The sequence below is a fragment of the Colossoma macropomum genome, unplaced genomic scaffold (genome assembly GCF_904425465.1).
Source record: "Colossoma macropomum unplaced genomic scaffold, Colossoma_macropomum, whole genome shotgun sequence".
Lineage (NCBI taxonomy): Eukaryota > Metazoa > Chordata > Actinopteri > Characiformes > Serrasalmidae > Colossoma > Colossoma macropomum.
The window spans coordinates 1,582,686-1,595,222 of record NW_023494784.1 but is presented as its reverse complement, the minus strand read 5'-3'; the positions used below and the strand labels follow the sequence as shown (position 1 = coordinate 1,595,222).

The window sequence follows — 12,537 nt, the reverse complement described above, 5'->3', positions numbered from 1 at the left end:
GACGAAATGAAGGATTTAAGTATTCTTCATCTTCTAGATGATGTTTGTTCACATTTTCAGGTAAAGCGGCGCGATGCTTAAAAAAAAGCTGCCGCATGAAGTTTGAGTTTTACGTTACGTTTACATTACGTCTTGAGTTTATTGGCTGGTTGTAAAGCAGAAATCTGATTACTGTCTGACTCATGTAGACCCGGAGTTTCCCATTATCTGATTACCCAAGCGCATGTAAAAGTGTTGATTGGATTACTGACAAAATCTGATTTTCTGTAGTTATTTGGTTATTAAGTGCATGTAAACGCACTCAATCTGTTGCGTAACTACGCCAGATTGTAGCTGCCACACCGTTTAACTTCAGCCACATCAGAAAAAGTTCATGCGAATCACTGTCAGTATACTGAAATCCTATAGGGATGCTAGCAGAAGCTAGCATTATCATTGAGGTGGTATTTTTCAATTTACGAGTTTTGACTGTCATGGTTCGCCACTGAACGCTACATTCTCCTTCAACTCTTACGATTCTTATCTGAATAAAAGCATCTGATAAGTATTCAAACGTGCTGTTTTTGCAGTTTTCCTGTTAAAAAATGCTTAAAATGAAGCAGAATGGAGAGGATGCTTATACACCCCAGGAAACGAACGTATATATACGTATATGTATGAGCGATTTGAAAACATGGGATAAGCACAAAGGCAGATGGTATAGAAAACAGCAATTCCATCTTTATTTATCACTAAATGAACAGCAAAGACAAGTTTTTACCTTCTGAGTCAGAGAAAAGGAGCCAAACTGAGGTAAAATATCTAGATAGCCAGCTAACTTAAGCTTTTAGCTTGTCCTCCTCATCAAGAGTCCGTATATAATCCATGCTCTCCACTGTAATGATGATTTGAAGACAGTTATCGGTCCCACTTTATATTAAGTGTCTATAATAACTGTGTAGTTACATGTGAATAACATATACAACAATAATGTAACTACTAATAATTAAGTCACTGTTACAGATGGATTACAAAAGTACTATTGTATGTAATTACACATTTGTATTAACTTCAGATTTGCCTAATGTAATTACACAAGTGTATCTTTATAGTTGTAACAGCCAGTAGTTACACAAGGGTAATAACATAAATGTAATTACAGTAGTAATCAGACTGGAACAGCAGTTTATTTCATTTTCCCAAGTATGTAATAACTACAGGAAAGCTCCTGTGTAGTTGTTATAAAGGTACAGTGTAATTACAGAATGGTATTAATCGATGTTATGTGATTAGGTCACCTTGTTACAACACAGTTATTCCACAGTAATTATGTAAAACATACTTCCTTTAACTGCTGGAAAAGACTTCTGATCTGTAGTGCATTAAAAAGATACACTTGTGTAATTACATGAGGCAAACCTGAAGTTGATACACGTGTAATTACACAGGCTGTACTTCTGCAATCCATCTATAACATTGGCTAAATCATCATTAGTTACACTATTGCTACATATGTTATTCATGTGTAACTACACAGTTATTAGACACACTTAATATAAAGTGGGACCCAGTTATCTGGCTGCAATAAGATATTCAGCTTCCTAATAGTATCGTTAGCCGTCTGCTTTCCTTCTGCATTCACCAGATAATGATAAACACATTTCAAAACCAAAAATCACCTCAAAGCAGGTGTAGTTTTTCAAAAACTGCCTTCCACCTTTGAGATACACCGTCAGCAGGAGGTTTTCTAGTCTTTAAACTGGAAAATATCACTCTGGAAATACTGCAGCCCTTTAATAACGTCTCTGACCAACCAACAAGTCATGTTATGCTGGGTCAGGCAGAGTTTGGCCATGTTCACCGCCAGATCCCACACATTCCTTAACCAAAAGTCCCTGCGAACCATGTCAGAACCAACAGAGAGCACAGTACCTGAGTTAGCATCTCCTGCTCGTGCAGCAGCATCAGCTTGGTGCTGGAACCTTCCGTCTTCTGCTCCAGCATCAGAGAAAAGTGCTCGATGCTTTTAATGGAGAGCTTCTCTTGCAGGGTCAGGAGGACGTCCTTTCAAAACAAAAACAGTCCGGGCTCATTAACGTGTCTGGGCAAATGGAAAGGACGTAATGGAACACAGGTGAACGGGTTAATTGTGTTTATCCGTGCACAAGACTGAGAGAGGGAGAAAATGAATGCGCCTTCGGATCTTGTTCTGGTCATAATTAAAGAAAGTCAGGACAGAGCGCTGATCAAAGCTGCAAATTCCTCCAAAATGTGGGCCGCTCAGCCTCGCGGGTAATTCACATTGTGACTGAGGACGAATGTCAATTAACACGCCTTTAAAAAGCTGTTAGTTACATCTGTGTTTGCAAAAAGAACCACTGGAAAAGTACCTTGATTGAGGTGTTGCAGTCGAACTTGAAGGATTTCGTCTGTCCGTTTTCAAGGTACACCTTCAGAACGTTTGGCATGAAGAGAAGCGAGTTGTCCTTCACGGTTTCCTGCGAGCGGTAGAATAGCATTAGCATATGCTAATCATTAAACAGACTCATTACTTACTCTCCCAGAAACATCCACGTCCATTAACCTACTCCGTTCTAACAAAGCACAGTAGAGCTGTTTGATTCCAGAAATTCTGGGGCTGTATTACACAAACTTACTCAGTCTGAAATCTGATCTGTTTAGTCTCCATGGCGACTTCAGTATAGACTGAATTTAGTTCAGTATCTATTCCAGAATAACAGTTCCTGACTTCATAATCTCATCATTAACTCCAGATAAGAAAACAGCATCACACAAACATCCTAACTAGACTAAACCTCCTAATTCCTGTCCTAACTTTAGGATGAACCCCAACAGGGTCCTCACTTCTGTTTAAGGTCCGTTACCAGCATAATGAGCTCCATTTATTTCTACTGTAAAACGCTGCTTTCACTGTGAGATGATTTTCTTTTCTAACTCTGCGTTTTAAAGATCTCAGACGCTGCAGACTCGATCTCCACCGCCCCTCTGATCACCTTCGTGTGTTAATGTTGATGATGAAATATTACAGTGATGGTGGTGAATAATGAGGAGACGGAGCTGAACGTGAGTCTGTTTATTAGGAGGAGTAACGTTAGCGCGCTCGGCTAAAGCATTTGGGAAATGGAGACTGAGACTGGGGAGCGGCAACGCTCTGATAAACAGCAGGGGGCGCGTTCACAGTATTCACAACGCTTTAGTTTTGTTGACCTTCTTTTTTACTGTATTGATCACTTTGATTACGTGTTTACATCTCTCATCACTCAGTGCGATGCTAGTCAGCGCAGGCGTCTGTTAGCTGAAGTAAGAGAACTGGCGGTTCAGCTGTCCAGTAACGCTGCGTTCGCGGCAGTTTGAGAAGATGCAGTGGAGCTTCACTGCACTTGGAGAAAGCTTGTGTTCGCCTTTGTCCTCCTAGCGCTGGTAGTATCGTGTGTTTGGCGGAGTCCTAATTAGTGGGTGGAATCGGAGAAGACTAAACTGGGGAGAAAATGGGAAAAAATTCCCAAGTTGACGCGGTAACTACATTACCAAAAAAACAACGTCTTAATTACGACCAGCGAAACACAACATTTCTGTGGTGCTTTTGTTTTTACAATGTTAAGTTTTCAGAATTCATAAGTAGAAAACATCACTAGAGTATATTCTGTGCATGACTGTTGTGGCGTACTGCTCAAGAGAAACTGCAGTACTGCACTTTGTAAATACACCACAGAAAAATAATATTTTTATATTTTGCAGTGTGCAGCACTTCAAACCAAAGGACTGCTTGAGCGATTTGAAAGCAGATTACTAGGATGTCCACCAAAGCAGATCTTTATTCAGCACTAAATAGGAACCATTTTGGGAAAATATCTAACTGCGATTTTTCTGACTAATATTGCAACTGCAATTTATTTTGTGATTATTATCTATAAGGTATAAAGTTCAGGCTCGACCCCTGAATGTAGTGCACCAGACTGCCAGTAAGTTGTGGTTGTGATGTCACAACACATGGAGGTTTGGTTGCCTGTGATTGATCTACCTCAGGTCGCCCAGCTGCGCTTTTATTTCATTTTTACTTCAGATTTTGTCACCCTAACAGGCCACTGTTTATTCAAAATATGCCAAAACTGCAATAGCAACATAGGCATTAAATACTTATTCAAAAATAATCCAAATTAAAATAAATTTTGGGGACTGTAGTGCATCTCAGGGCGAAACGGGCTACTAATAATAGAGAATTAAAATAATTTCGCGGGCTGAATAGGACTGTGTCATGGGCCTGACTTAGCCCATGGGCCTTGTGTTTGACACATGGGATCTAACTCATCTAGAGGCAGTTCACAAACTCTGTGTTATTAGGATAAAATTTCCCGTTTTGATAATGTAGGTTATAATATTAAAAAACTGCAGCTCTTGCAATTAGAAAATTTCGCTTTCTTAAACTGCGATTCTGATATAAAAACGATTCAGTCTGAGAAAAGTAGTCTGAGGAAAGGTATCTGGATAGCAAGTGACCTTGTTAACTTACTCACGTCTGAAGAGTTCATTTCTGTGGTTTGAGAAATTCACCCTCTTCACTGTAGTGATGATTTGAAGGGAGTTTTTACAGTTAAAGACCTGAATAACGATATTCAGCTTGCTAGCAGCAACATTAGTATCTACTTGAGTGCGCTGAGCTGCTACTGTGACACAGCGTGAGCAGCAAAGCGGAATGTTCTATTTCATTTTTTCCATAGATACTAGGGATGCACTGACATTTTGCAGATGCAAAAATGGTCAGAAATTTCAGTTGAAAGGGAAAATCGGCTGACAAATTTGACCAAAATGACTAAACAGGCCTGTAGTGACTTACAAATCATTTGTACGCTTCTAAAAATGAGAAATAGTGATTAAAAAAGCTGCGTGTTTTCTTCACTCTCCTGTGCCAGTCAGCGCGGACGTGTTCAAAGAGTTTAAGCAGCAGATTAACAGTGCAAATATCATCCATGTGGAACTATTCTTAAAAACTTTACATCTTCAAACTTTTGCATATGACTGGAAACTGTTGTTCATGCTTTTATTTCCTCTCTTATTGATTATTGCAACTCGCTGTACTTGGGAATCTGTCAGTCAGGGTTGTCACGTCTGCAGTTGGTCCAAAATGTGGCCGCAAGGCTCCTGACTGGCACTGAGAAAAGGGAGAGCTTCACCCCTGTACTTGCATCATTGCACTGGTTACCAATAAAACAGTATAGAATTAAATTTAAAATTTTATTATTTGTTTCTAAAGCATTGCATGGCTCGGCTCTGAGCTATATCTCCGACCACCTCTGCTTCCATTCCACCTCACGAGTTCTACAATCTTCTAACCAGTTGCTCTTAGCCATTCCACGGTCTCGGAAGAGACTTAAAGGTGACCGGGCCTTTTCTGTAGCTGCCCCAAGACTCTGGAACGGTCTTCAGCTTTTCATTAAGGAATCCCCCACAATAGAGGTTTTTAAGTCAAATCTTAAAACCCATCTATTTTCTCAGGCTTTTGAGTCTTTTTAATGATTATGCAGTCAGTATCTGTTCTGTCTTGGTTGGTTCTGTTGTGCCAGTGTAGTTCTTATATTTTGTTTATTTTGCTCATTTTTGTTTTATTGCTTTCTATTCAATTTGTTTTGTATCAATATATTGTAAAGTTTTGATTAGTTAGTAGTGGTTATTTTAATTGATATTATTGTGCAGCACTTCGGCCGAGACTTGTCTTTTAAATGTGCTATAGAAATAATGACTTGACTTGACTTGACTGTATTTCACGGTTTCTGCATTAAACATTGGATAAGAAATATAATCTCTGTTCATGTCTCTCAAGACCTTCTCCACTACAGGCATGACAGCACCTGAAAACATGACAAACAGCAAAACAACAGATCCTTTTGAGCGCGCCAACTCCATCTGCACGCCACTTGTTTATGAAATGAATGCCAAAGAATAGAATAACAAAGAATAACTACAAATAATGGAATTCATTGCTTTGGATGCCAACTGTTCTGTGTGGCTGAGGACGCTGGATGTCATGGCACATTCTGCAGCTACAGACTGCAATCATTTTAGTACGTTTACTTTATGTAAGCTGTTTGTATTTACTGTCAGCTATTTTGGGTTTTTGTCACTTTCAGTTTCAGCCAAGAATCTAATAGATGCACAAACAACTTCTTAACTTCACGTACTTTGCTAACTTTCTAATGAATAAATAATGCACATTTTTTGGATCTTTCACAGCTCCTCGCTCGCTGTGCTCAGTTCAGCAGAGCCACGGAAGCAGAAATAGTGCAATTTTCCACTTACAGGTACTTGACCGTTAATAATGACCTCCTCGGCGAAACGCACTTTGACCGGGTTGGACTTCAGCTTGGCCTTTTTGGCAGCGCTGATGAAGGCAGACTTGGGTGACTGTGGAAAATAAAGTGACACACATGAGGAGGCAGATGACTCAGCTACGCTGCCTCACTTAACAACAAGAACAGAGAGATGTGACCCACTGCTAGCATACTGCGTCTCACTAATGGTCCGTGGCCTGAAGAACACCGTTCCCGTAGCACTCTGAGCTGGTGTGATATCGTAAGAATGTAAAATTAGAACTCAAACCATGCGTCGCTCTGTACTGTGTTTATCCCTCTGTGAGAAATGAATGGGACGTGTTTGTGTTTGAGGGGAAGTCCCTGTAGATGCTGAGTCACAGCACTAGCTATTCCTAGCGCTGTCTACGTTCCGCTAGCTTCGACAGTTTGTGCCTCTCAGATCGTTTATGGCCACGAAAAGACTTTCATCCTATACGCTGAAGTGAACCCAGTTACAAACAAGTGGAGATCAGGTTCTGCTATCTTTAGCGTGCACTGCTATTGTAGAATAAAGCGCTAGCTTTGTTCTCTATGCTGGAGGAAACTTGAGCTGAGGGTAACGTAAGTAGTAAAATCAACAGAAGAAACATAGCTGGGTTGTCTTTTAAGTTTAAGTAGATGATGTCTGGTTCAGATTCGGGACACAGAGCTAATTGTTCAGTTTAAGTGCTAAGGCCTCTGGAATATGCTAACTACAAAAAGCTTTCATCTCCAATTAGAACAGCACAACTACATCAAAATCAAGCCTTTGCACAAATTTGTCTGCAGGGTAGCACTCCAGTGAGCTTTTGCAAGTACAACCCCATTTCCAAAAAAGTTGTGACGGTGTGCAAAATGTAAATAAAAATTCAATGATGTGCAAATCATTTAAACCTTAAATTTAATTTAAAACAGTACAATAACAACATATCAAATGTTGAAACTGAAAAATTGTATTGGTTTTTGAAAAATATATGCCCGTTTTGAATTTGATGCCAACAACACGTTCCAACAAAGTTGGGACAGGGGCCTGTTTACCACTGTGTTTCATCACCTCTTCTTTTAACAACACTCTGTAAGCGTTTAGGAACTTCACCTCAGTCCATTCTAAATGAGCTCGGGCCCAGAGAAGGTGGCAGCATTTCTGGATGCTGTTTATATACAGTTTCTTTTTTGAGTTTAAGAGTTTTAATTAGCACTTGTGGATGCAGCGCCAAACTTTTTCACAGACAGTGGTTTTCAGAAGTGTTTCTGAGCCCATGCAGTGATTTCCACTACAGAATCATGTCTGTTTTTAATGCAGTGCTGTCTGAGGGCCCAAAGATCACGGCCAGTGAATACTGGTTTTTGGCCTTGTCCCTTACATACAGAGATTTCTCCAGATTCTCTGAATCTTTTAATGATATTATGTACCATAGATGATGAAAAACAAAAGTTCTTTACTATTTTATGTTGAGAAACGTTATTCTTGAATTGTTGCACTATTTGATTGTGCAGTCTTTCACAGAGTGGTGAACCCGTCCTCATCTTTACTTCTGAAAAACTCTTTTATACCCAATCATGTTACTGACCTGTTGCCAATTAACCACCAATTGTTTTTTTTTTAAGCATTACACAACTTTACCAGCCTTTTGTTGCCCCCGTCCCAACTTTTGTGGAACGTGCTGTTGGCATCAAATTCAAAATGGGCAAATATTTTTCAAAAAAAAACAATAAAATTTCTCAGTTTCAACATTTGATATGTGGTCTTTATACTATTTTCAATGAAATATATGATTTAAATGATTTGCACATCATTGTATTTTGTTGTTATTTACATTTTTCATCACGTCCCAACTTTCTTTAGAAATGGGGATGTACCTTAGGATGTTTCATGGCAACCTAAGCAGAGAAACACATCTTGAGTGTGTTTGAACAAGTTTGAAACATTCACATTTATAAATAAGAGATTTCCATCAATCCACCCTCCTTGGCCACTTTATCAGAAACCCCTCTCAGCTCCACCTTGCTGGAGGACAGTTACAGACTGTAGCTCTGGGATCATCAAAGTCCCATCAAAGTTTTACCAACAACACCTATTTAAATGTACAAGGGACATTCTAGCAATACATATTATAGAACAAGGGTATTTGTAACAAGACAGCAGGCAAAAGTGTGTCAAAGAGGCTGTGCTTGATAGCCACCATGTTCCTTTATAGTAGCAACTGGCTAAGCACATGATGGCATAATCAAGTCAATTTTTAATTTATTCTTTATTGATTCTTGGCAGTAGTGTCTCTCATTTTTACCACTGCAAATAACTGCCAGCGCCTCTATGTTGCCACCAAGATTGGTGGCGTATATTGACTGTTCCACTGGGCTTAGCATCTGTTTCGACAACTCAACCTTAGACATGGATATGTGGACCTTTTAAGAGGCCTTTGAGTAACAAATCTGTCACTTTTTATGATTTTTCCCTTTAGCCTAGTATAGTTTCATGCCAGTTTCCTCCCTTTCAGTGATGCACACAAAAGCTACTTGAGTGCCAATAGCTCCTCCTAGTGGGGAATCTTCAACTTGCTAAACATGAGAGAGAGAGTTAGTGAATTATAAGCCAGGCCCATGGGTGGGGGCACAGCCCAAAGAGTCTGCAAGAGTTCGGCCCCAGGTCAAATGTGATGACGTCTCTTGTAGCTAATTTGTGTTAGCCATCCTCTGGACATCAACGGTCAGTTTCTGACTACAGAACCACTCTTGGTTGGATATTTTTAGGGTGGTAAACATACAAGTTAGAGGTTTCTAATAAAGTGGCCAGTGCATGGAAGTACAAGGTAGGTGTTTCTAATAAAGTGGCCAGTGCATGGAAGTACAAGGTAGGTGTTTCCAATAAAGTGGCCAGTGAGTGGAAGCACAAGGTAGGTGTTTCTAACAAGGTAGGTGTTTTTAATAAAGTGAACAGTGAGTGTTTTTACAATACACATTCAAATTCTGTCAGGAAGACAAAAGCAACATGATTTTGTCTACATAACTAAAGAATAGATGAACGTTCAGAGATGTTGGGAAAACTTACAGGATACGGCTGAACAACCGTCAGAACAATGGCCTCCTTACAGCTCCTAAAATGAGAAAGAGAAAAGATTAAACAAACCTTTCAAGCTATTATGCCTGTTTGGGACCGAACGTTGCCGCCTACACATATCTGAGATAATTGGCTCTTAACAGTCAGCCAAAATACGCTTTCTGCCCTGATTTAAACCTTAGAGTTTTTACAAATGGTTTTGTGAAAGTTGCAGTAAATTCACATCATCCGGTCTGCTCTAAAACCCTGGAGCAGGATTATTTGAAGGCTTTTCTGTGAAGTACGTGTTCGCACGTTGCCCACACAGAAACGAAACGCTGTGGTGGTTTGGAGAGTTTTAAGTTAACAGAGATAATATACGGCGCTCAGGATCGCTGACGTTTACTTCTCGAGGGACGCAGGCCAACCTGAGTAGGAGCGTTTCACAGCTGAGCTGGAGAACTCACTCGAGCTCGAGCTAAAGTGCTGCTAAAGACGTGTTTTACTCCAGTGACAGGAGGGTGAAGGAACTGCTAGCCTTAGCCATGTGGCTAAACCTGCTGGGAAGCAGAGTGAGTCAAGACACTGAGTCTCTGAGGACATCTAGAAGTGGTGTGCCAAGACGACTGGAATAGTGGCTGAGCCCAATCAACAGCTAATGGACCCCCTGAAGAGATCATATCTTCTTTTGCTACTGAAGAGATGTGGATGTGAGTTAAGCTGGAAAACGTGTTTGAAATTTGATGGCTGAAAATGTGCTGCGTGATGTCAATAGTGGACAACAGTGAAGACTGCTGTGATGACAGACTACCACGACTGACTTGTATACTGGAATCCCCAGAGCCAGATTCTTCACATTCTCAAGTCATTGTTGAATGTGATGAAGACGAGGAATCACCAGTGATTGTTGGTGTGACAGCAGATACTAATATTACGATAGAGCTCTTGAGGTTTGCAGCAGAAATAGACAAAGCTGAACCAGAAAACTATGTAGAACTATTACTATTAGTCACTTTAAAATGTATATACTCTTCACAGATTATCTCTTGTTTAATATAAATATATTTGTACATAGCATTGTACATTCTGCTTACATAGGTCCCTCCTGTCTCTATATTTCATGTATATTTTGTTTATATTATATATATTTCACTTTCAGTATTTTCTTGTATTTACTTTCTGTAGAGTGACTAATGAGCCTCACCTCATTTCAATGCACGAATGTCCTGACATGTTGTGCAAATGACAAATAAACTTGAAACTTGAACAATCTGACCACATAATAGTGTGGAAATAGTAGTTTTGACTTAAACTGTTACATCTCAGCTGACCAATCACCAATTTCAAATCTGAACGCTGTGTTGTGTCAGCTATGGTTTTATATGATATGAGAAGTTATTTCAATTTTTAATGAAATATCATGTTAAAATACTCGCTTCACTGCTCTCTAAGATAACTGGTGAGGAGATACCGTATATTCAATTTAACGTCATTACACGTGAAAATGACTAAAACGTAATTACCTTGACTGGTTCATATTTATATCTGGATTATCTGTTACAAATTACATATTTTCAGCACCTACCTTCGCCTAGATTTGATTAAATAACCCTTTAGTCCTGTTCAAACTAGCTAGCTAAATGTGTAACAGTAACAGATTGTTAAATGACAGTAGTGGGCTAACACATAAATATGGCTTGAAACCCCCTAAAGTTAGTTTTTTTTTAAGACTGTCATCTTATAACATTATGAGCAAATCACAAAGCAGAAAATGGGGAAATGGATTAAATTAGACATGGTTCCTTAAAAATATGCTTCGAACCCATTCAAATGAGGGTCATCATCAAGTGAAAATAAAATTCTAATTTAAAAATACAGAATTAGGTCAGCTAACCCTCATCATATACTAGAATAAGACTAATTTACATACCAGGCCACAGTCGAACAGGGGAAAGAACCTGCAAGTCAAATATGTGCAAGCAGAAAACAGCACAGTTTGTTTTTTGGTTGCCACAGCAACCTCGCATGCTTAAAATCCTATTTTTTTCCAGCTGTTAAATGCTGTTTCACCTTTGCAGCTGTTTTCAGACTGTTCTGTGCAGGTTCACTGCACTCCCAACTTGGTGAGTTGGTGTCTATGGCTGTGCTAAAGTACTTCACCTCCACATGCTTTGAGGTGAGTTTTAGCATCATGCAACTGGTGAGGCAAATACGCCATTACTCAGCCACATTAGCCTCATAGCTCCAGTGCTGAAACTAAAGAAGCAACTACTTCGAACACCAAACAAGTCTTGGCTGATGGACTGCATTTACAGTGTGTGTGTGTGTGTGTGTGTGTGTGTGTGTGGGGGGGGTTGCTGGCGGGATTGTGTAAACTTGATTTTTAGCCAAACGACTCCTTTAAATCTCTGCGGGTGCTTCACAGAAATTGTAAGGGTCACATGACAGTAGCTGGAGTGTGGAGGTGTGAATTGGTGTGAAACTGTGGGGATAAAGACATTACGGTGTTGTTAGCAGGCAGATGGTGCCTCACACTTCTCCTCAGTTTAGGGATTTTTCTTTATAAAGTCTCTTTTAGGCCTCTTTCAATTTGTCTTCACTGTTTTCGTTGTTGTTGTTGTTGTTGCTGTTGTTGTAGATGCTGTTTAGACCTGAAGTGCTCTCCTATACTACTGTTCGAAAGCTTGGAATCATTTGTTATATTAATAGTTTGTGTTGTTTTATATACAGACACCAAAAGGTGTTTTTAGATGTTTTATTTAAAATTCAAATATTCAAGAATTTTGAGTTATTATATACTGTAAATTGTACACTTTAATTACTTATTTACCATAATGATACCAGGTTATCTACCTCAATATTTGATCCCCACTTTTCACTTTTCAAATGTTTTTATGTGTAATATGTGACATTCTGGTATTAGAACTTCATTCTTCATTAGAACTTCATTTTTCTTTGCAGAACTGAGCCACACTGGTCAGCTTTGGAGCATGGACAGACTCATTAAAGTCCTGCCACAGTACCTCATTGGGGTTCACATCAGGTCTTTGCCTAGACCAGCCCAAATCCTGTTTCTTTTGAGCCATTCAGAGGCGGCTTTTGTGCTTTGGGTCATTGTCTTGCTGGACAATCCAACTGTGCTTGAGCTTCAGATCATGGACTGATGACCGGACA

At 39.6% G+C, this 12,537-nt stretch overlaps 1 protein-coding gene across 2 annotated transcripts in view; it reads right to left on the bottom strand.

Annotated features, from left to right (window-relative positions):
• The window catches only part of frmpd4 (FERM and PDZ domain containing 4), an 89,434-nt gene that overhangs the window by 23,032 nt on the left and 53,865 nt on the right, over nucleotides 1–12,537 (bottom strand). For both annotated transcript variants that reach the window (XM_036575486.1, XM_036575494.1), the window contains 4 exons: nucleotides 9,376–9,421; nucleotides 6,295–6,399; nucleotides 2,370–2,477; nucleotides 1,912–2,043 (listed from right to left, as the gene is read on the bottom strand). In XM_036575486.1, coding sequence (XP_036431379.1) covers nucleotides 1,912–2,043; nucleotides 2,370–2,477; nucleotides 6,295–6,399; nucleotides 9,376–9,421 — 391 coding nt within the window. The remainder of the gene's footprint in view (nucleotides 1–1,911; nucleotides 2,044–2,369; nucleotides 2,478–6,294; nucleotides 6,400–9,375; nucleotides 9,422–12,537) is intronic.